The sequence below is a fragment of the Giardia intestinalis genome, chromosome 2 (genome assembly GCF_000002435.2).
Source record: "Giardia intestinalis strain WB C6 chromosome 2, whole genome shotgun sequence".
Taxonomy (NCBI): domain Eukaryota; phylum Fornicata; order Diplomonadida; family Hexamitidae; genus Giardia; species Giardia duodenalis.
In genome coordinates this window covers 208,777-231,510 of record NC_051857.1, presented here as the reverse complement: position 1 = coordinate 231,510, position 22,734 = coordinate 208,777, and the positions used below count along the sequence as shown (strand labels likewise).

General features: G+C 49.6%; 12 protein-coding genes across 12 annotated transcripts; 8 read left to right on the top strand and 4 right to left on the bottom strand.

The window, feature by feature from the left end:
• Positions 1 to 3: 3 nt before the first annotated feature.
• Positions 4 to 1,137, bottom strand: GL50803_0014752 (uncharacterized protein; the record flags this gene model as incomplete). The annotated part of the gene is made up of 1 exon (XM_038045789.1): positions 4 to 1,137. One exon carries the CDS (start codon positions 1,135 to 1,137, stop codon positions 4 to 6), a length of 1,134 nt encoding a protein of 377 aa, XP_037901680.1.
• Positions 1,138 to 1,152: 15 nt separating this feature from the next.
• Positions 1,153 to 1,638, top strand: GL50803_008638 (Ubiquitin-conjugating enzyme E2-28.4 kDa; the record flags this gene model as incomplete). Its single annotated transcript, XM_001705491.1, has 1 exon — positions 1,153 to 1,638. The coding sequence occupies one exon, from the start codon at positions 1,153 to 1,155 to the stop codon at positions 1,636 to 1,638; it is 486 nt and encodes a 161-aa protein (XP_001705543.1).
• Positions 1,639 to 1,644: 6 nt separating this feature from the next.
• On the bottom strand, positions 1,645 to 3,039 carry GL50803_008639 (uncharacterized protein; the record flags this gene model as incomplete). The annotated part of the gene is made up of 1 exon (XM_001705493.1): positions 1,645 to 3,039. One exon carries the CDS (start codon positions 3,037 to 3,039, stop codon positions 1,645 to 1,647), a length of 1,395 nt encoding a protein of 464 aa, XP_001705545.1.
• A 33-nt stretch (positions 3,040 to 3,072) lies between these two features.
• GL50803_00114199 (Ankyrin repeat protein 1) lies at positions 3,073 to 3,990 on the top strand (the record flags this gene model as incomplete). Its single annotated transcript, XM_001705494.1, has 1 exon — positions 3,073 to 3,990. The coding sequence occupies one exon, from the start codon at positions 3,073 to 3,075 to the stop codon at positions 3,988 to 3,990; it is 918 nt and encodes a 305-aa protein (XP_001705546.1).
• Positions 3,991 to 4,068: 78 nt separating this feature from the next.
• Positions 4,069 to 8,484, top strand: GL50803_004883 (uncharacterized protein; the record flags this gene model as incomplete). Its single annotated transcript, XM_001705495.2, has 1 exon — positions 4,069 to 8,484. One exon carries the CDS (start codon positions 4,069 to 4,071, stop codon positions 8,482 to 8,484), a length of 4,416 nt encoding a protein of 1,471 aa, XP_001705547.2.
• Positions 8,485 to 8,508: 24 nt separating this feature from the next.
• Positions 8,509 to 9,183, bottom strand: GL50803_0017030 (Jac1; the record flags this gene model as incomplete). The annotated part of the gene is made up of 1 exon (XM_001705496.1): positions 8,509 to 9,183. One exon carries the CDS (start codon positions 9,181 to 9,183, stop codon positions 8,509 to 8,511), a length of 675 nt encoding a protein of 224 aa, XP_001705548.1.
• Positions 9,184 to 9,203: 20 nt separating this feature from the next.
• On the top strand, positions 9,204 to 10,883 carry GL50803_0061271 (uncharacterized protein; the record flags this gene model as incomplete). The annotated part of the gene is made up of 1 exon (XM_038046262.1): positions 9,204 to 10,883. The coding sequence occupies one exon, from the start codon at positions 9,204 to 9,206 to the stop codon at positions 10,881 to 10,883; it is 1,680 nt and encodes a 559-aa protein (XP_037901679.1).
• Positions 10,884 to 10,934: 51 nt separating this feature from the next.
• GL50803_0061270 (putative SUN domain protein) lies at positions 10,935 to 13,475 on the top strand (the record flags this gene model as incomplete). The annotated part of the gene is made up of 1 exon (XM_038046261.1): positions 10,935 to 13,475. The coding sequence occupies one exon, from the start codon at positions 10,935 to 10,937 to the stop codon at positions 13,473 to 13,475; it is 2,541 nt and encodes an 846-aa protein (XP_037901678.1).
• Positions 13,476 to 13,551: 76 nt separating this feature from the next.
• GL50803_00101919 (5'-AMP-activated protein kinase, beta-1 subunit) lies at positions 13,552 to 14,289 on the bottom strand (the record flags this gene model as incomplete). Its single annotated transcript, XM_001705497.1, has 1 exon — positions 13,552 to 14,289. The coding sequence occupies one exon, from the start codon at positions 14,287 to 14,289 to the stop codon at positions 13,552 to 13,554; it is 738 nt and encodes a 245-aa protein (XP_001705549.1).
• Positions 14,290 to 14,672: 383 nt separating this feature from the next.
• On the top strand, positions 14,673 to 15,071 carry GL50803_004873 (uncharacterized protein; the record flags this gene model as incomplete). Its single annotated transcript, XM_038046121.1, has 1 exon — positions 14,673 to 15,071. The coding sequence occupies one exon, from the start codon at positions 14,673 to 14,675 to the stop codon at positions 15,069 to 15,071; it is 399 nt and encodes a 132-aa protein (XP_037901677.1).
• A 197-nt stretch (positions 15,072 to 15,268) lies between these two features.
• GL50803_00101918 (uncharacterized protein) lies at positions 15,269 to 16,228 on the top strand (the record flags this gene model as incomplete). Its single annotated transcript, XM_001705498.1, has 1 exon — positions 15,269 to 16,228. One exon carries the CDS (start codon positions 15,269 to 15,271, stop codon positions 16,226 to 16,228), a length of 960 nt encoding a protein of 319 aa, XP_001705550.1.
• Positions 16,229 to 16,919: 691 nt separating this feature from the next.
• Positions 16,920 to 17,678, top strand: GL50803_001713 (Ankyrin repeat protein 1; the record flags this gene model as incomplete). The annotated part of the gene is made up of 1 exon (XM_001705499.1): positions 16,920 to 17,678. One exon carries the CDS (start codon positions 16,920 to 16,922, stop codon positions 17,676 to 17,678), a length of 759 nt encoding a protein of 252 aa, XP_001705551.1.
• Positions 17,679 to 22,734: the final 5,056 nt, after the last annotated feature.

The window sequence follows — 22,734 nt, the reverse complement described above, 5'->3', positions numbered from 1 at the left end:
CTTTTAGTCTGTACCATAGGACACCCCCAAGAGAAAGAGCGTCGTTCCAGAGCAGTTTAAAACATCTTGCCGTATTAGGCCCGCCAATATCAGCATATCATGGCACTGTTTAAGGGTGTTAGTTGGAAGAGCTATGGCTGCGGCACGTATGTTGTTGGACAAAAGGGTTTCTATGATCTCTTCCTGTTTCTTTAGTTCATTTTCCAAAGGGATAGTATTAGAGGTTATCCTTAGCATCTCTCGCAGGAATGCATTGTATGTTAGAGTAAAATTGGAGCTACGTGCTCTTGAGTGTTCGGCAAACCCACGTATATTGATCATTACAGTTTTGATGACAGTCGGCTGATCCTGTGAGCGTTCTCTGGCAGCAGCAGCTAATATCTGGTCTCGATAATGTCGCCACTTAAAGTAGGGGCCTAGCTGAGCAAAATTCCCGGCAGCACTGGATCTTTCTGCTTGTAAGGCGTGCAAGTACTCCCGAAACAGAGGAGCATTATCAGCAGATTCAATGGAGTTAAAAAGGGTATCATAGTTTTGCACAATCGAATAAAGGATCGCGGAGTATCTGCTGTGTAACAAAGGGTACTTCTGCCGTGTGATATTGACGATAAGCTTAGACGCTGTTACAAAGTTGGTCTGTTTTGTAAAGTGCTCCTGCCGGCGAGAATATTGCTCGCTGGCACGGAGGCGCTGAATAATTGGCGCCTGAACTAAAGCAGCGACATCCTCTTTGGAGAGCCAGGGGGTGAGTGCCAGAGTTTTGAATATTATCGAGAGAGCTCCCTTATGTCGCACTAGTGCACACACAGAATGAGGCTGATCTTCAAAGCGCAAGTTGCCCTCCACGATCACACATTGGAGCAAGAGTGTTGCGTGAGTTTCTAGAGCCAGCGAAAGCCCTTCAAAAGTCCCAACGTGTGTGCGGTCAAGACAGAAGCTGTATAAAAGTGCGATGTTGTGGGCATCTGGCCCAATATCTGGTAGCAACAGTCTACGGATAAGAAGAGAAAATACAAGAAGGACCAAGGAGGGGCGCTTGCGTAGAATGGGATCCAGAAGCTCAGCAACACGCCTTTCTGTGAGAAGTGGTGAGCTCAGCAATTCTTGCACTCCGTCTGAAAGTGCTCTGACCGACATTAAAACTAATTCAAAATGAGCGTACGTCCACAGCATCCACAAATAATCCAACGCCACATACTAAAGGAGCTCAGGAAGACAACCCCTGGGGTGCGCTTGTTCATGCTTAAGAACAACGACCTTCTAGAGTTGCATTTCTCAGTCGCGGGGCCAAAGGACACTATTTATGATAATGGTATCTACCACGGCCGAATTCTCCTGGATATGGCACATCCCACGAAGCCACCCAACATCCAGATGATCACCCCCAGCGGCCGGTTCGAAACAAATAGAAACATTTGCTTTTCTTACACATCTTTCCATCCAGAAAGCTGGTCTCCCATTATTACGTTCACCGACATCATTGTGGGATTTACGAGCCTATTCAGCGATGAAGCAGAGGGTGGCATAGGGCTTATTAAGAACGTGGACAAGATCGCTGCAAAGCAATATGCAAGTGATAGCAGGACTTTTACGTGCAGCGCATGCGGAGCAGATCACACCACCCTCCAACTGGAATGATACAGTCTACCCATCCGTGGTTGACTTCCTTTTTGGGTCCCGCCTGGAAATGTTCTGGAAACCGGCCGCACTCACACTACTACTGTTATCATTGTATGCTTCGTACATGGTCACCCAATCATCTCCCCCACTGCAGATACTAAGTAAATCGATGGATGGTGCATTTGTGGTGGACTCCTGCTTTAGCGAGCTCTGTGTCCCGGAGCTCTTCGTGATTCCTGTCAGCGCCAGGCTTGGCAAACCCGAGGAATGGAGGTTGCGAAGAGACTCGCGCACAAGGGCGTTCTCTGTAGTGATCTCTCTCAGCTTTTTCTCGCAGCGATGAAGTCTGTCCTCTGTCAATATTACCTTATTAGATAACTCGGCATTTATAGTCTCTAACTCTGCAATCCGTTCCTTGAGCTTGCTGTTGTCGAACGAAATGGTCTGCTTTGCTTTCTTTTCAACGGTCTTTATTTCTTTCTGCTTGTTTAGTTCAAAGACTTTGAGCTCTCTTCTTGCGTCTCGAATGGCCTGCTCTGCCTCCTCACGCACACGGTTGGCGGTAAGTGTGCCCTTGGCAGCAAGCGTGGCTAGATTGCTTTCCAAGTGAAGGACGCGGGCCTCCAAATCCCCTGCACGTCGAAGATTGCGCACAAGCTCCTTCGATGTGGCATCAAGCTCATTCTCCGCTTTCTCTGCACGCTCGGATAGGGTTGCGCGCACCCGCTCAAGCGAGCCCTGAAGTTCAGAGATCCGGGCTGTGTAGAGATCGAGAATGCCGTCGCGCTCCGCCTCTAATGATGATATTCGTGCCTCGTACGGTGCGTGACGTAAGTCCTCAGGCAATCCAGAGTTAGTACCGCTAACAGCTGCTATCCACTCATCCTCTCTTCCAGAGTGCGTGTCCCGAGGCGTTGCAGATGCTCTGCAATTTGTGCATCTGATAGCACTGTTAGGGCGGCTCAACATCCTATCTTCTTTTATCATCTCCATGCGACCAAGCATCCCGATTGCTCCCTTTTTAGATCCGTTGTGGGGTAACTCAAAAGAGGCTACGAAAAGATCTTCCATATTTCCCCCATTATTTCTGAGCAAGTGAACAATTTCCAAGAGTTTCTCATTCTTGTTCTGGAATGCAGCGACCTGCAGTTGGGCTTGTTGTGCTGTATAAATTGCCTCGTTGCGCTCTAGAGACGCAGCTGTCAGCTTTGTCAGCAGTACATTATTCTCAATATTCAACCGCTCGACTTCTGAAGCTTGGGCTCGTATGGTTTCTTTAAGATTCAATATTTCACTAAACCGTGGCAAGAGATTTGAAAACTCTTGTTTGGCCTTGTTTATAAGGGCCTGGTACTTATCGGCGTTCTCCGCAAGGATTTCTTCGTAGTTCTTTAAGTTTTCCAGCGTGCAAGTTTCCATAATCGGGAAAAATAAATTTTAGGTGCCATCGTAATGAAATCCGATCAGAGTCTTATTTTCAAGGCAAAGCTTCCTATTCTCTGCCCGCGGAAAAAGAAAAATGAAACCAAAGACGTTGTTTTGACACTTGATCAGCTCAAGATTCACTCTGGACCAGTGTTTCGCCTCTCGAGCATAACGTCCCTTGAACACACGCAAAACGGAGAGGCACACCTTGTTACGGTTTCGACAGGTGAAACGTCCGCTACGTTTACTTTCACAAAGATATTGGATCAACGAATCATGTTCGCCATTCTCACTGTAGCCACGAACCCTAAGTTTAGGAATTTTTTTGCTGCTGGGATCCCTACAGCAGTTTTGGCATGTTTTGGAGACATCATCTTTAACGGTACAGTGTGCCTTGAGTATCTCATTTCAATCTTTTCAGATGATCCCGGGATGGCTCTCTCGGGGTCGGGATCCGTCCACTCTTCAAAGTCACCAAAGCATCTATCTCCCCAACAATCCCCTAGATTAACTCCAGAACAGCGCAGTATCTTTTTAGACTCGGCTCCCAAGACCTACACAACTCTCTTCAATTGCCTATCGGACCAGGGGACATATGGAATGTCCTCTATACACGTCGTCTGTTCCTTTGACAGGGTCGACATGCTTAGGCTTCTTTTCTCTGCAGGTATGAACATCAGCATGCAGTCCTCACAGGAGCGGGGTAAGCAGACTCCTTTGCATTACTGTCTACATGATGAGAAGGGGAGCGTCCAATGCTTCACATATCTAGTAAGGGAGCTCAATGCATCTACTCACATAGAAAATGCATATGGGTTGACTGTCCTTGAGATCATAGACGCCCAGTGGCCCGGGACATATTACCACTCCCTTCTGGACCAACGGAACGACGTCTTAAGCAACAGGGGGAGCGCTCAGGGAAGTATATGTAGCGTAGAGGACTAAGCAATCTAGTACATTTTCCAAAAAGCATTTCGTTGAAGTTTGACTCTAAAAACGTATGGTGAAGTAAATTAAAAAACTATGGACCGTCCACGGTTCCAGAGGCCCTCACTAGGCTTTCTGGCGCGATACGCCAATCGAGTACTTGCCGCTGAAAGGCTGCCTGTCGAACCATTTAGCGATGACGGTGCCGACTTTGTTCATCGGCTATCCGCAGGGACGAGTCTCGGCTATCTGGTCCTCGCTTGCGCTACACGGCTAAAATTACTCTCCCTTAAATCTGTTCGGTCTCTCAAGAGCGCGCTTTCAAGTGGGATAGACCAGATGTCCGTTCTCTTCATAGCGTCGGGAGTTGTGAGGGACATAGGGATTTCCCCGGATATAGCCGGGCTTTTGTTGCACAATAATCGATCTCAAGAGTTGTATGATGCACTTATTACTATAGCAACCCTGACGGCTACCGCAATGGTCAGAGGACTCGAGCAGGAGACTCTTACTCCAGTTCCATTTTGCTCTGCTTGCATTGAGGACGCTGGTTTTAGTGCTTTTGCAAAAACACACACTTTTGATGACTTCACTTCGGTAAGCCTTGCACCTGGGGATCTATGTAGCTCCTACCTGTGTTCTAGAGCAGCAGGAAGAGCTAAGTCCGCAGCATCTTATTCTCAAAATCCTCATAGATTGCATTTTTCTTCCATTCGCAACCATGCAACGCTCATACTAATCAGCTGGATGAACTATCTTTATACCAAACTCAATAACCTATCTAGAGCAGGACCACAGCATTATACTGGCTTTGACTTCGATGGCAATGAGCTCAGGGACCTCGGCAACTGCATATTCGGTATGTATAAACTAATGAACAATGAAGGTAACGTCCCAATCAATTTGGAGCCTTACCCTACTCTAAAGGATTATTTCCTGGCGACCAAGGGGAACATCGATAGCTTTTTTAGAGTGACATTTTCGAAAAAGCACGACTATGGTTTGCTCGACTTTTTAGTGTTCACTGCATCCTTTAAGTGTCCGTTTCACGATCTTTTGCTGGTCGATGACGACATATTTCATAATCCCGAAGCTACCATAATAGTATTCTCGGAGCTCTTCCACTTCTGTAACGACTTGGCATACGTGGTTGGAGCAAGGGATATGACTAAGAAACTCATCAGAACAAAGCGCATAACGGTTTCACAAAAGGCAAAAATGTATGAGCCAATATTATTCAATCGAGACAGGGCGCTGTCTGCTAAATCTTTGAGGTCACTGCGTGTTGCTGCTAAAGCAGATACTGATAAGAAGGCACGGGCAGCAGAACAGGCCAGGAGAGACGAGGAGGCGCGGGCAGCAGAACAGGCCAGGAGAGACGAGGAGGCGCGGGCAGCAGAACAGGCCAGGAGAGACGAGGAGGCACGGGCAGCAGAACAGGCCAGGAGAGACGAGGAGGCACGGGCAGCAGAACAGGCCAGGAGAGACGAGGAGGCACGGGCAGCAGAACAGGCCAGGAGAGACGAGGAGGCACGGGCAGCAGAACAGGCCAGGAGAGACGAGGAGGCGCGGGCAGCAGAACAGGCCAGGAGAGACGAGGAGGCACGGGCAGCAGAACAGGCCAGGAGAGACGAGGAGGCACGGGCAGCAGAACAGGCCAGGAGAGACGAGGAGGCACGGGCAGCAGAACAGGCCAGGAGAGACGAGGAGGCACGGGCAGCAGAACAGGCCAGGAGAGACGAGGAGGCGCGGGCAGCAGAACAGGCCAGGAGAGACGAGGAGGCGCGGGCAGCAGAACAGGTAAATCTTGCTGTCAATTGGTCTGAATTCAAAATGTTCTGCTCTATTGTAACAGACCTACTACAAACCTTTCCAGCGTCTGCCCCCCTTCGAAAGATAATGTCCTCATCTGAAAGATTACATAATAAAGTAACAACATCAGAATTCCTAAAATGTGATGACATTCCTGCTGGATCTCTAACAGAATTCTGCACCAACTTCAGAAACTGTATCATAGAGCTTCTGGACTCTTTTGACAGTCTCTTCAAGGAGCTCTATTCCTCATCTCCTCCTTCCGCGTACGTCTGCGCGTCTAAAGATGCGTCACGGTGTAAGTATCTTTGCACCTATGAAGGCGATTCCAGATATTTCATCCACGTGGGGATGATGGTTCTTCTACACCAATTGCTATTCGTGTTAGGTGGCATATTTTGTTCTACGTGCAATGTAGCAAGCCCAGACCTGAACTCATTCAACGATTTAGTGTCTCAGAAGTTGAAGCCTTACTTGAAGGAGCCCAAAGACAACTTTATTGTCATGGTAACTAGCTTGTGTGCGCTAGTTCAAAAATATCTTATCCTAGTCTCAGGATGTGACACTGACGTGAACGTTGATGCATTGAAAAAGACTTGCACTCTGTCTGGAGAGGCAACACATGTGACACTACCTCCTGATGTGTATAAAGCTAATGCCGTTAATGTGCTGATAGATGGTATACTTAGCTATAGTCTGTGCTTGACAACGTCGCTAATAGATTCATTTAACGACATTAGCGAAGATTTGTGGAGATACCTTAACAGTGTAGTAGCATATCTAAACATGTCGTATGAAATCGGCCCCGACTTTAATCCAACCACGAACTTCATGCTTTCCCCACGAGCTATGCACTTAAAGCATTTTGACATACTATATCGCAACTACTCCAAGCGGAACATTACCCTTGCCATGAAGGCTCTTCGGGATGCTTATGTTTCCAAAACGGCAGCACTAAGACAGGCAGAGAAACTCCCTGACTTTGTGCTGTGGAGGATACTAAATGGGCTGAAAGTGGGAGAGCTGGACTTTAATTCCGGCGACACCTCCACGTGCATTCGAACCTATTATTGGGTGACAGTACTGGAAGGAGCCATAGAGGAGATAGACTTTCTTCTTGCAGACATAAAAGGCACTGCAACAGGGGGAATTGCAATCACATCGGGAGATGACAGACTCGGGAAAACAAAGCTGGATACAACGATAACACAGGCCTCCGCACGCTGCCTCTTTGTTGCGCCGTTACAACGCACGACGTTCCAGCACGTGTGTGATACTGTGACTGTCCTGTTCAAGAAGCTGTACCAAATAAATAATATCTCAATCGAAAGATCTCTTCTCAGCCAACTGCTGACAGTCCTTATACACTACCAAGACTTTGGCTTGGCGAAGCTACTAGAAGGAGCAGACATTCTTTTGCTATCAAAGCTCAATATAACGGATCCGAAGCAGCTTGTCGCCATGCTCCGAGTATTTGCAAAGCGCACACAGAGCAGCATCCTTTTCTCCAATCCCTTTTCTCCTCTAAACGTTCATAGAAATAAAGTCGACCTTGTCACCCTTCAGCCACCAGATGGCCACACAGTCTATCTGAAGCTTCCGCAGGACAGCAGCTCAGATGAATCTAACGGTGACGGTGTCGATACTGCTAAGCTCAAAAGTGGGGCTGCTGACGATGGACAAGACGCCTCAGCACAACAACCTTTCAATGAGGCCTCAAGCAATTATCACATTCAAGCACTGAAGCCCCTGATGAACCGCTTTAAAGAGATAGCCTTTTCATACAACAATGAACCCGACCTGCTGCAGCTGTTTGGAAGGGTATTCACAATATTCTTTGGAAGCTTTCCACTAGAGTTCTCCAACGTTCTGCTAGAGAGCGCTGCCATGCTGCACCTTTTGATTGACCTGTACAAAAGTGGCCCCTACCCGGGGCTCTTCTTTATACTCCTCCCCCTAACTCCGTACATCGCGCTGGCTGACAAGGACCTTGTGTATGAGCACCTGTGGGTGTACATTAATAAGGTAGACATGGCCATAAAGAGCTTTTTCACAGAACTGATGAAAGCAGGGCAGGAGCAAGGAACTTCCATAGATATTTCGTTGGACAGCGAGAAAATCACAGGCCAGATAATTCGTCCTGTGGAAATTGTTACTGTATTTGCTGAGTCGTGCTCAGATGAGCAGGATTCTGAGAACATATGTCAATATCTGGCGAAGAACTCTGCTCTCTTTAAGACTATTATGGTTAGTAAGTGCACCATTGTGTTAACTCTCGCACATTCCTACATCATCCTCCTCAAGACATTGTTGAGCAACGAAGTCACGATTGCTGGTGTAGGAAGGACGGGATGCCCTATGATCTTTGGGTTCTTGGCTACTCTGATAGAGTATGTGCAAACCCAGGGGAACATTCAGTGCATTGAATTGTCAATAGCAGCTATCAAGAACATGTGTACTGCTGCAGAGAAGGGGATTCTGGATACTCTACTAAAGGAAAAGGAGAACTGGATTGCTGTCTGTAAAACGCTAGTGCAGATAGCCTCCGAGCTGTCTATCAAGGCATATGCTATGGACGCGTTAGTTGATATACTAGTCATTGGAGTGGCCAAGGCGCGTGTTCCTAAGACTACGCTCTCGTCACTTAATGAATCACGCCTGACTGCGGCCCAACGAGAGAAGATTAGGTCCCTTTCTTGAATTGCTAGATAGATCGCATGCTGCCTATTCTTCTATGTCCAAGGTGTTCATACGGCCCTTGAGTTCATCTAAGGTAGATGTCAGGAATCTCATTTCACATAGTAAACTCGCCATTTGGTTCGAATCTTTTTCTGCTAGCGCCTTTCCGAAGAGCTCCGAGCAATCAGAAAAGCGTTTGGTCAGCGCGTGGCGCATTTCAGATAGTTTCTTAGCATTTTTCTTATGATGGAAAGAGGCTATCTGGTCTCGGAGAACCATCTGGTCAATCAAGAGGGCCGGGGAGGCCGCCGACGCTGAGACATTGTACAGAGACGCCAGGTACTCCGCTCGCCGCATGTCATCTTTGAGAACGTCATGTGCATGGTTCACCTCCGATGACAGGCTCTCAGCCAGTTGGAGGAGCCCTGGCGGCGCGTTAGGTGTCCTAACCTCTTTGCCAATAACATCTGGGTGTATTCTTGCCTGCAGCATATTGTATCGCTGTTTGAGCTTCTTCAGATCTATGTCATATGTCTCTGAAATGCCCATAAGCTTGAAGTAGTTGGTTGGCCGAGAGATGGGCTGAAGAGCTCCACAGCCGCTACAGAGAATAGTCACGGGCTGCTTGGTTCCACACTTCCAGCACGCATGTTTAAGGTAACGCTCAATACGACCTAGGATGGTTGACGAATTTGCTGAGAATAAGGTTGGTAGAGCCATTTTTTTACTGGCCAAAACTGATGTCTCAAAGGCCCAAAATCTCAGGATACATCCGCATTATCCCTGTCCCAGAAGCTACCCGCAGTTGCTTCTTTAACCCTAAGCATGCCGCTCTTTATGAAGTCCGAAAGGAGTCTACTTCACAATTGACGATTCCGTTTATTGCTCAAGGAGTTACACGCCCGAGCTCCGCCTCGATACTGTCATATCATGGAGGAGGAGGAAGGGGCAGAGCAGCTAGGGAAGCGGGCCCCATAAGCTTTGGGGAGGGAAGATCCCTATTAAGCTGTCAAGCCATTGTGGGACCGGACGAAACCAACGATTGGCTTTACGGGGAGGTACTGGACTGGTATCTGGATCTTCTATGCCACGGAGAGGATCTACATATTCTTGCGTTTGCTGGTACCGACGTGGGGCACCTTTCCGGCCCCCTGCCGGAACCTATTTCCTTCTTCTTCTGCAGCATGAGCAGCCTTGAGCAGTGCTTTATTGCTCGCTTACTGCATAGGCTCAAGGCCAGAAGTCCTGGTGCAATCTTCACCTTATCATGCCAAGTACTTGGCTATCGTGAGAACAACAGTGTCGTGTGCCTCATGCCCCAACAATATATAACCCCTGATGCTCTGCTGAATACATATTGCAGCCTGCTCATAGACGTAGGTCGAACCATGCCCACTATCTCTACCTTCAATATAACCATTTCAGACGAATCTGGATCCTTTATAGTGACATCCACGTTGAAATTGGGCATAATTCCCTTTGTCGGCGGAGCTTCTGGGTCCACTGCCATACCAGTGCTTGAGGAAGCTATTCCGGGAAGGGGTCACTTTCCAAGAACCACTCCAGGGGTAGGCTCTCAGCAGTTTATAGAGACAACATCCATCAACCATCTTTCTCCATCTGGAAGCAGTGGAAAATCTGTAATCACCCAATCCTGTGGCCCGACGTTGGCGCATAGGATCAAGGAAGGAAAGTGTAGCAGAGCAGAGAGGCTAGGAGACATCCAAGTCTTGGGTTGTCATGGAGTCCAATCAGAGCGAAGCGCTGTAGAGGTGCCCTCTTCCATAATACATCCATCCGCAAACAACGAAAGCATAATGACACAGATCTCCGCAGCATTCGCAGCTCTATGCAATAGAGAACTTCCCCTCTTGAAATGTCCTTTTCTCTTGGATCTAAAGGATACGTTTACAGGGAGGGTCTGTACATGCGTCATCGGATTCGTGTTTCAGAGTGCTGGACGAGATCGTTGGACTCGTAAAATACTTAGCACTGTTAACAAGGTATCGCTTGTGGCCAGAAATAATAATTGGGCCGGGCCAACCACTGCACAGAAGACGGTGACAATTGATGCAGATGAACTTCAAATGATCAGGCGAGCAGCTGATAGAGCTCACCTACTGGAGGCCGAATTGAATAGTCTCAAGCACGAATCTAAGCGGTTTATCACTGCGTCCGCTCTTGATATGGCTGTTTTGAGGACAAAGGCAGAGGCTTTAGCGTCTCAAGAAGCTATTCTAAAGACAGAGAGAGCATATCTGGCACAGAAAAGCAAGCTACTGATTAACCAAATGGATATCTATCGCAGGTTAGAACAAAACGCTATCAACCACTGTAGCTGTGGAACAGGATGCAATTCTCTTTCGCGGTGTACATGCGAATGTTCGAAACGGCGAGCTTGCAGTAGCAAATCCTACTAAGTGTATGCTTTCTGTTTAAAGCCAAAGCCAAAGCTAAAAATAAAAATAAAAATGCCGCCCCGCACTCGCTCTTCGGGAGCCCTTGTGCGTATGAATCCCACGCGCGAGGATGAGGCCTACACAAAGGAAGTCCTTAGGAAGACAAGCGACGGGTTTAGGGCGGAGCTAACATCCGGTAAGTCTGAGCGGATAACCCAGAATCTTAGAAATCAAGACGAGGGGACCCTCCGGCTTCAAGAGTATCTTATGGCCGCTGAGGTCGATGCACGCCCTCCCAAGAAGATTGACACCCTCATGGATCAGAGTGATGCGCTTAAATTGCAGAAGTCTTTGACAGCTCTACAAGTTGCACCGATTCAGAGATCCCGTGTCCAGGAGCCTCCCAAATACGAAATAACATCAGAGGATAAGGATTCTTCTTCTAGTCAACCCCAGCAGGCTTCCCTTTCCGAAACATCCAGCACGTCAACTCCTCCAGAATCTAGCCCCACGCCAAGCCCTCCACCTGCACGGAAATCTCCCAAGGATGTGCCTAAGCCAGCCACTCCAACCCCACTCAGACAGTCGGCCACTCCTATCAAGAAGCCGTCCCCAGCTATCCAACCGTCCCAAGAAGATGAGTACACAGATGAGTATGTCATGGTCAAGCAGCGTGTCAAGAGAAGACCGCGTCCACCTTCGAGGCTATCAACGAGTACGAGAGTGGTTACAGCTGGCGAACCCGGTATGCTCTACGCCTACAAGAAAGCATGGGGTTGCGCTGAGTATGTTTACGCTAGCGCATGTGGATTACTTGCTCTCATGGTGCTCTTCATCTTCAGCTACCTGCTGATGCGCCTCTGGACGGGATGTGCTGGGCTAGGCATCGTTGGCGCTGGTGCTCCACTGGTTCCTATACATACAGGTGACGGTGTTGCAGGCGTGTCCTGCACAGGCCCGTCACTGAAAGAAATACAATCTCTCCTTGAGTTAAACAACAAGGTCCTGCTCAAAGAGTGGGGCAATGCTCGCGCATTTACACTAGATAATAAAGAAATTCATAACATTGCAACTCAGGTGGCGTCCAAACTTTCGGATCAGCATCAAAAGTTGGAGTTCAAGATTGCAGAGATAATTGATAAGCATACGGCTCGGGCCACTGATCAGAGTATTACGACCAACCAACTAAAAGATCTAGCCAAGATAGTTAGGGACGAAGTGACTTCAGCGACCAAGGAGCGCACTTCTGCACTCTCTGATGCTATTGCTAAGTTTGAGAAGGAGATGCTGAATGCGCAGTCTGCTACCATCGATCTGATGAAGGATCTCCTCAGGAACAACAGTTTCAATGCGACCTCAACGCCAGCAAAGAAAGCCTCGGAGAAAATCAAAGCAGCTGTTGGGAAGATATCTGATGCGACAGATGCAGTGGTAACCGCAGGATCTGCCGACTTCACTGCTCTATTTACGATGATAGAGGGCCTGTCACGTAGGTTAGAGACGTCATATCGCAACGAGAGCATCACTAAAGAGTTACAGGCCTTGCAGCAATCGATCCTCCTTGACATCCAGACACAGCTGAAGGATGCTGCCGCAATAACAAACCAGGTAATTAGCGACTCTCTAGCTAGCATCCGTACACAGACAGAGAGCTTATCCACTGTGCTTATTGACCTTGCTGCAAAGTCCGCTGTCAATGCAGAGGTATCTGTCAATGGTACGGCCCCAGTAATGTTTGCATCTGAAAGCCTGAGCTCTATGCAGCACGCCATAGATAGAATTATCGTTGTACTTGGAGAGCTTTCAGACCGGGTGGGCTCTGGCTTTGGTAGCACTGGCAGCCATGGTGATTCTCAGTCCTCACTGTTGACATTAGCTGACCTTGAAGAGGCACGGTATAAGCTTTCCCAACACATTACACAGCAGGCACAGAACGTTACTCTTGCTATTCAGGAGAGGATAAATGCCTCAGAAAACAAGATGATTCAGGAGGCTAACGAGCGCGTGGATCATCTGAAGATGGGACTAGCAGGAATAATAAAGAAGGCTCTATTGAAGCAAACGAGCTACTCTTCCGAAAGCACAAGTACTGTCTCACAAGGCGTAGTTGACGATCTGCGGTTACAGTACACGGATTTTACGAAACAGTCTTTTGGGACAAGAATTGCAGGCAAATCTGATGACATTACGAACATCGCAGAGAGCCTCAAAACTCTCATCTCCGGGAACGAGCGTGTACGGCTCATGTTCAACGAGAACATGTCACCAGGAGCATGTTGGCCGACGAAGAAAAACGGGCATGTTGTATTGCGTTTTAAGGACCCAGTTACGTTGTACTACGGCACTATCTCACATCCAGCTGCGCCGAAGCTCTCTACCGGCCGGACTACTGTCCCACGTGATCTAACGTTCATCGGGCGCACAACCACTGGAAAGGAGATTCAGCTGGGGAGCTTCACTTTCGACGTCGATGGCCCAGAGCAGCAAGCCTTCCAACTGCAGGAGAATCACGACCTCATACAGGTACGTGTTCAATTCACAAATAACGGCGGAGAGTACACATGCATATATAATCTTGGTTTATTTGGAGAAAAAGATGGCAAGAAGCTTTAAGGAAAGGAAGTGGTGACGGTGTGCAGGGACGTCCGTGTGTCACCAGTGTGTTGTAAATTTCTGATTAGTGTCCTAGTTAGACATCTGGTCTGATATTGTTGGTTGCTACGTAATCATGTATAACTCTGCTCAGGTCAGGGATGTTGACGGGTTCGTCGGACGGCGAGTAGAGCACGACAGTAAGGTACTTGCTGCGATACTTGATAGACGCAGAGGTCGCGGTGATCATCTTCCGCCTCTTTTGGCGGAAGAAGTGCGTGAGCGTGACATGTTCGGGGATTGGCAGGAGCAGTGTAGGCTCATATGTGTCTGTCTTAGAGATGGTCTCGTTGAGAATGGTCTTCAGGAGCTGCTTCGGCACCTCAGATGGAAAGCTCTTCCACACGTCCCTGGGATTATCTGGAATCGACAGAGTGAACCACGCATCGATCTCTCGGTGCGACTCCCCGGGCCTAAAATCACAACGGGCATCTTCCTGATTCGCAGGCTCTGTAAGGTGGCCCGAGACAGAAATCTGGATCACATTGTTCAGGTTTCCGTCGTTGTCGCGGCATTGGGGCTGATCAGGCGCACACACCCAATTTCCATCCACTATAAATTTATACTGATAGATGCCTGGAGGTAAATAAAGAACTGCAAACCATGTTCCCGAGTGGTTGCGCTGAAGAGGCAACCGCTCCGTCCAGTTGTTGAAGGAGCCAATACAGTAAACTGCCGATCCATTAGGATCGTTCCAGGTAACGGTGACCTCCACAGTGGCGGGGTCATTCGGGACGGCCGGGGAATCAGCGAGTCTGGAATCCGCTTGACCCATTTTTTAATTAACTTTTTAATTGGTCAGAGCACCGGTGTTGCTGAAGATAGACGGCAGAGGAGTAAAGGATTAGAACAACGAGAAACGAGTGGCTACATAGCCCATGCACTTTTTTATAGTATTTCAATCAAGCCTTTCAACTAGACGGTAAGTCCTTTCCCGATGAGAAGTAACTAGACAACTTTGTAGATCAGGAAGATTGAGCAAACACCCCATGAGCGATACATGTCAAAAGCGCCTGGTAGGGCAGAGAGACAGGAACGCTGCCATCCTAGAGCTTACCAGATGACAGCAGAAAGGCAGCAACAGGTTGAGTGGCTGATCCCAATTGCACAATCATACAATATAAACTAGGCCAATCAAATTAAAAAGTCAAAGCAAAAATGCAGGTGATCTTTGTATCGGAGCTTCTCAAATACCCTGTCAGTGCGCTGGTCGATGATATGGCAACAGTAAAGTTCCTTTACACTATAGCAAAAGTCGTCCTTCACAGATATGGCATTCAGCCGGTCTTTTACGGTCTTTTTATTAACGGGCGGATCGTCTCCGGAGATGCAACCCCGGTGAGGTCCATCGCTAATTCTCAAACTAGCCCGCTCTACTTGCAGATTCTTATTCCAGAACTTGTCCGAAACATGTTAGAAAAGTCTTTGGAAGATCAGTTTAACGCTTTAAAGAATATTTCTAAGCACGCGTCCGATACCAGAGTAAGTGGATCCACTCAGAAACCTGTTCTAAGACAGCGTGGCGCCTCTGTGCGTAAACGGTATGCTAGACGCTAAGTCAATTGTGCGCCTAAGTCCTGGATGGCGCGGCATAGTTAGGTCTATGCTTTCTGTATTACTACATTTACGCTTGTCGGTTATCCTGTGTCTTCGCCTTGGTTGTTATCGTGATCTGCAGTCTGGATGAATAAACATGTCCTTTGATTCAAAAAATGCACTCACTTGTTTTTTAACTTTAACAACCTGCCTCGCTCATGGCCACGAAAGAAGACTATCTTCCGACGACGAAATTCATAGGGTTTGACCCCAGGACCTCCGTTTACCAGCTCCACAACTTTGTCAATAAGCAGTGCGAGAACCTCATGCTCGAGCGCGTCCTAGTGTATTATAATGGAAACGAGGCATATGCTTTGGTTACAACTACCAACGAGCAGCTGATAGCAAAGATATGCATCCATTTCAACGTAACCTCTATCCCAGTCGGTCGAGTCAACGTCCAGAGTATGTTATGGAACAGTCAGTATCAGTACGACACCGGTAAGAAGGCAATTCAGAAGTTTGCCGACGAGTACCCCGGTGAGGCCATGATCATGATAGTGATGTACCATTTGGCAGACTGCACCATGGCCACTGACTGCGTAACGCTTCTAGATGAGTTTTGTCAGTATTACCCCTTCGATTCTACGGATAATCTTCATGTCATTGTAAAACCAGACTTTGTCCCGCACGTTGTTCAATGTATTAAGGGGGGTCAGATAATCTTCAAGAAGGACCCGCCAAGCTTCAGGGTGCACCCTAATCTGCAGACAAAAAGCCCCACCTTCAACAGACTTAAGCTTAAGGTCGAGGCTATGCCTGACATGGCAAACGACCTTGTAGATTGGCTTTTCAAGCGGAAGTATATGCCTTCCATCAAGATTATGCGCAAGAGCGAGATGCTCTACCCATGGGATCCTAAACCAGGAGAGCCTGTTATACGGAATAAGACTCCGCGGAAAAAGCCTTCAAAGAGCAAGAATCCTATGTGGGATAGGACAAATGCTAACTTTACACCCGTCTACTCGGCCACCGAAGATGGATCTATTATTCGTCATGGAAAGGCGAACTGGACCTGGGACTGGAAGGCCGATGAGGTAGAGGACGACGGCAAGGAAAAGGGCACTAAACTTACATGGTCGACGTCTCCTCAGGTCTTTTCAGAAGCTCCAAAGTAAACTGCATATTACTCATGACGATATTCTTCTTGATGCCAGCAAACCTTGTTCGCTTTGAGGAACACTGCGCATGGGTCTTATATTTGGTGTTCAGCGAAGAGAACTTACCCTGTTTCACCAATATAGATGCCCGGTAGGTGGCCCAGGCCGCCACCACTCTTCAGTGCGGTCAGGATCAGTCCGCCTCTGCCAGCCAGACACCCCAGGGGCCCCATCTCTTGTCGAGGGATTCATATGGGTCACGTGTGGGTCCATCTCGACCAGCGTGGCGAGTGATTAGTGCCATTACCAGCCTCGAACGCTCATCTGTACTCGCTACCGCCTCGGGGAGGAGGCACAGATCTTCCCCGTCAGAACTGGACGATATCTGACCTTCTGATTTCGGATTCTGGATCTCGGCTGGTGAGCGAGCGAGAGACTGCCAGCCTGGGGCGGCGGCGGCTCGCATGGAGGACCTGTTCAGGCAACAGCTGACAAACCAACCAGAGGAAGCAGAATGAACTCTTCTGTTCACAGCGTGCCTGACGCCACGGCCGAAGGTCACTCCATTGCACCTTGCTACACATAGCAGGGGCGACGGAAGGAATTCAAGGGGTGCAGTCTTTGTATGATGCGCCATCTGGATGCGCTGCAAGAGGCCCAGGAATTGCAGGCGTACTGACACACGAGCTCTATGTGACCCGCAGTAAAAATGTCGTCTGCGGATGATTTAGGTCAACTCCTTCAGGAGTGCGACTGCGCCCCACCCCTCATGCCCGAAAGGGACACGAGCGAAGAGGGCGCAGGAAACCCAACTGAGCCTTCAGAAATGGATGATGAAGGCAGCGTGGACGAGAACGGGGTCACCACGCTTATGAAGGCAGCCAACCGAAACGACGTGAAGGCGGTGAAGCGCTACATCCCTTATCAGGCAAGGATGGTGGCGAAGCTTGTCAAGGCAGGGAGGAAAGACATAAGTGGGGGGACGGCCCTGATGGTTGCTGCGGTGCTCGGACACACCAGAGTGGTGAAGCTGCTGATGAGGTGCGAGAGCGGTATGAGGAGCAGTAATGGATGGACAGCCCTCATGTGGGCGGCACATTTTGGCCGCACCGAGGTCGTGAGACTACTCCTGGATGCTGAGGGAGGCATGCAGAAAGGCAGAGGTTTTACTGCCCTCGTGCTTGCAGCAGGGCATGATCATCTGGAGTGTGTCAAGTTGCTACTGGAGAAGGAGAAGGACATAGGTGGCGTACATGCCATCCGTACGGCCAATAGATGGAATCACTCCGAGGTAGCATCTTTTCTCGAGAGTGAGGGTATTGTAGATCCATACTTACAGATGCAGCCTAGGAAACTTGTGAGTGAACTCGCCTACTTGCTGATCATATCACAATGTTTACCCTGTTTCACTGAGATTAGTTTGCTAGTTGCTGTCCAAGTAAATCCCCCGTGCGAGTCGCCGCCCTGAACAAACAAGTACCTCCCGTCCCTGCATCGGTTGAGATCCAGAATCCGAAATCTGAGATCGGATGTAGCGATTCCGATGGGAGAAGAAGAAGGAACTTTGCTCTGCCTCTCGGGAGTCCCTGCCGCTCCTCGCGGTGCCCCCTAGGACTTTCCTTCCTCTGGCCCGTCGGGGTCAACCATCGTCTGACATCTATTGAGCACCTGCTATCTCAGGTCTTGCGTCTGTCGCGGCGATCTGGCCTCCACGTGGCCCTGGTGCTGGTGCTCCATGACGAAGATCCCACGCCACGACCCCGGGTGCCTGCCCCGTTCCTCGGGTGCCTCTTCGCCTCCTCGTGGAGGGCACCATCTGTTCCATTATCAAGGGTGTGCTCCCCCTGCGCCTCTGTCTTGGAGTCATAGTATGCGTTCATGGATGCCGATGGAGTAATCCCATGCGGTGGTGTCGGGGGAGGAGGCCCACCCCTCTGCTCATGGATCGCAGTGCGCTCTTACAGGTGGCCAGTCACCCAGTACGAGATCGTGTCGGCGCATCATTCTATGCAGTGCGTCTGGCTCAATGACGTATGAGCTGGTCCATCTGCACCGCACAGCACGCTTGGGGTGATGCTTCGGTCTGCTGAGGCGTCGGTCCAGGGCCACCTCTCTGAAGGGTGTCATCCGAAGCATCACGAGCGATCAGGACCGGTTCACCGTCAGGCCGTCTCTCTCTACAACCGGCGCCCGTCTACTCGAGGGTGTCAGGCACTGCCAGCTGCTGCGGCAGACCCCCGGCAGGTGGTCCAGGCCTCCACTCTTCGGTGCGGTTAGGATCAGTCCGCCTCTGCCAGCCAAGCACCCCAAGTCCTATTTCTTGTCGAGGGATTCACATGGGTCACGTGTGGGTCCGTCTGGACAGGCGGGGCGAGTGATTAGTGCCATCACTGGCTTCAAGCTCTCCGTTGCTCTGGGAGCTCCTTGAGACCGGCCAGGAAGGAGGCCTCCTGCCCCTCAGTGCTCTTACACCCAATGTTGACCGTCGAGCATAGCGCTTCGCTAGGTCTGTCGCCTCTGTGACTACCCTGTCGCGTCACTGTCATCGGCATGGGCAGTGAGTGGAGTATCTCCTTCAGCTCCTGGTGAGCAGGTTCTGTACCACGCAGTATGGGGGCATGCGCAGGGCCCCGAGGGACCGAGTCCAGGAGTGCAGCGCGTCCCAGCCGGAGGAAGGCCTCGACGCAGCTCCTCGGGACGGGGCACACTTGCCTGGGAGAGGCCGTCTGCTGTTGGGGCTCTCGTTATGTCGAGCAAGACCGCTGTACCCATCAGCTTGTGTCTCCCTGTGCCATGCGAACACCACCCATGTGCAATCGGTGGAACGCAGTCTGCTCTGTCTCGAGGAAGGCCAGTGTCTGGGTCTCCAGGGGGCTCGGGACTGCCTTGTGGAGCGCATCATGATCGTCCCCTGATCGTGGTTGTCCTGTCTCGTTCTTGGGAAGAGGGCAGAACAAAAGTTCTTCTCCCGTCGGAGTCGCTTGGCACTTGAGTTCGAACTTTGGGTTTTGATCTTGGCCAATGCAGGGATGAGGGAGACCTGCTTCCCCAGAGCGGCGGTAGCTTGCATGGGAAGATCACTCAGATAGCAGGTGACAGCCCCACCCCGGCTAAAAAACTTGAGGCAGCCGTCGCGCCCGCCGCCCCCAGGACAGAGATTCTGCGTGCATGGCCAGCTGCCCTTGTCAGTTCGGTCTACTGGTCCGGTAGTCTGAGGACCTTCTGCGCCGCTTCTGATGTATGATGCATCGCAACTGCTTATAGGGGTAAGCAGCATGAAAAGGCAATTGCATGTGTGGACATTGTACTATGACCGTCTCAGAGGGCCGAAGTCTCCAACTACAGAGCGCTGCACCGAGCAACACGCCCCACTGCCCTGCGCCGGTGGCTGCCTCCACCACCGTCTTCGTTGCACTTGGGCTGTGCCTGCCCAGCAGACTGAGCAGAGATTACAGAAGCTTCTCTAATAATGCACACACGCCGCATAAGGTCTGATGATGGAATGGACACCACCTGTCTGAGCTGTCTGCTATTGACGAGAGACAGCCCTTGGTTGCACTAGAGTGCTTTTGTTTAAGCATAAGGTCTTCGCACCTACTCCCCCATCAGCTATAGCGATAGCTGTATATCCAGAAGGGTCCTGCAGAGCGTTCCACCGTCTTTCAAGGTAAGGCATGGGCTCCATACCTATAGCTAAAAACAGAAATCCGTGCACCAAGTGTCACGAGTCTAGTATACTGACCGACCTGAATCGCAGTGCACTTGTCAAGGACCTGTGCACACGTTTGGATGCTCACTGCTAGTGGTAGACGGGCTTGTAAGGAAAATTGCTTCTGGTCGCGCTTGCCTTATAGTGTTTGATCCTGGGTGGCATGCCTCAGCAAAGGAAGATGCTATTTATATGCATAGAAGGCTATCCATGCACAGTGATTCCTGGAAAGCCGGTTCGCACGGAGAGGGTAGAGGCCATCAGCAAACCAGTGAGATACACCTGACGCTAGAGAGGCCAGCTACCGGCTCAGATTGCAGTGGTGACACTTGTAGTGCCCCTCTGACTTCTAAGCATGGAAACGTCACGGGGTCTGTGGGCAAACCGGACGCTCTTTTTGATTTTATACGTTTGTAGCAACGTAGTATTTATTGGGGTCTGCTTCGTCTGGAGTCGAGGAGGCTCGCTTTCTCTCCACATACAGATTAAGATCGATTGTAGGGGTATACTGTGCAGATCAGTACCAGTCAGTGTGGTCTCTGTCCACAGGTACCTCACTTGCGTCTTCCCGTGGCAGACATTCACCAACAACACCTCCGGCCTGTGTGGTGTTCTACAGTGTACCTTCACCTTCGACCAAGGGGCTGGTACACACGTTACGTAATTTAGATTGCTCATCAGTCAGGGTGGTATGGTCCGCTCTTGTTCTCCACTTGCATATCTCGTATAACCTGCTGATAGCCTTTCCAGATTAGTATGCAGATGCTTCTATCGGTCCTGTAAGGCATGCGTCATGTAGGTAACCATTACAGGCCAGAGTCCTGTCTGCTAAGGAAAAGAACCACCAGTTTACCATGTGGACATCCGTTGTGCTCTCCAGTATCTCCTCGCCAGCCGCCATCTAGTTCTCCCTGCCGTTTGGAGCCCGTATGTATATTGTTACTGACAAGCACTTGGTTTCAATGGGCCCCTGGGACGTTAAGCACTTTACCCTGTGCAGTGGGTATGTTCAATGTGGGAGATACACAATCAGCATTGACTTTCTCACTCATTGTTTGTGTAATTATTGTTGCTTCTTAGTCTAATTAGCAACCCAGATCATGGCCTCCAGTGTAGTGGTATTCTACCAACAGACAGCTGGCAGTGACTGTGGCACGTACTTTCATCAAGACACAGCCACCTGAGCAGGGGTATGAAATGGGTCCTTGTTATTCTACGATTCTGCTAATTCCTCAGATAGCAGGGATCAGAGCAGCTTATTGTTAGTATTGACTATCTCCGTGTCTCCATTTATCTTCGTCGCTTGAGATACGCTTGACTCCAAAGACTCGAAAAGGTGCTATACTGTGCTCAGATCTGCGAGTCTCAATTAAGTAAGGCTACCATCTCGGTGGCTGCGCTGAGGTAGCTACACACCTTGTGGGCTCTGCAAGGTGCATTACAGCCCAATGGAACCCTTACCTATCGAATGCAGGCCGCAATGCAGCCTCGCTGGTGCACGATTTCTTAAGATGACTGATCAATCCGCAGAGTCCACCCTACTCATGTAGAGCCAGCGATAGATGACGATATCAACCCTGTAGATAATCTACACTGTACATCAGTGGTCCTATAGGTAAGTAAGGGTCAGCCATCCCGCAGTAATGAGCATTAGCGGTGTCTTTCCCAAGAATAAATGGGCGAGTTGTCAGCAGTCACAACATCCGCTTTCTCAATGAAGACCGCCCTGCCACTGAGGCCCAGGCCAGTCTCCTATAAGATCCTTGACAAGATTGTATCCAAGATGTATATCTATGGTGCTCCCCGACTCAAGGTGTATGCTGCTGAACCTCCCATTTCTCGTATCAGCTTATGAATATCGATGTCCCTGCCTCTAGCAGAATTGTATTAGAAATAATATGAGATATGGCGCCTTCAGTCGGGTTGTTCGGATTCCCAGCTGCACAACGGGGGCCCACTTTCGTATTGTGCATCAGAAAGACATGTCATGCCGTAATGATGCAACCTTTCGTATGGTATAATTCTTGCGTCAAGAGATAGGGCACTTGTATCGATCGGCATATCTACCCATGGCCAGTTATAGCTTGGACCAAAGGTCACAAACGAACGCTATCTAACTCCCTTATCAACAGACGGGAGATCTGACCATCCTTCTGCCTCACACAAAGCCACAAAGGATTCTAGATCAGGATTTCGGCCAGTAGCTGGCAAGTCATTATACTCTCCTGGATTTCTGCTCCCTCTACTATAGGTATCCACATGTAGGAAGCTCTGAGGGCCTAAAGTCCTACACCAATAGGCTCAGGGTACTGCAAACCCAGGTGTTTTCACTAGTGGTGGTAGTGATGGTCTCAAGATGATCCAGAAGGGATGACAGGAGTCCTGGTCAATCAACTTAGAAGGTGGCACGGCTTGGTCAGTGATTCTCCTTGTCCAGATGCGGGACTGCTTGTCTGCGCCTTCTAAGCTTCACATGGCATCCCGTCATGCGATAGGATATCTTAATAATATTCATTAAAAAAGGCCAGAAATGACACACTGTACATCCAACAGACTGCTGCACCTTATTATCTAATCTTTGCCGGTTCACACCTTCCACAAACCCCAGTGGTTGCTGCGATCTTCTCTTAGGATCTCGTAGGGGTCTTTCATTAAGGGAGGCTCCCCTGTGACGACCAGAGGTCGCAGACATAATCCAAAGGGATGCGAATGCTACGGAGGCGGAGAGAAGGTCATCGGCGCACGGGGGTCCGCAGGGGCCCGACCCGTCCAGGGAAAGCACAGGGAGCTGGCTTATCAGAGACGCAAAGACGCC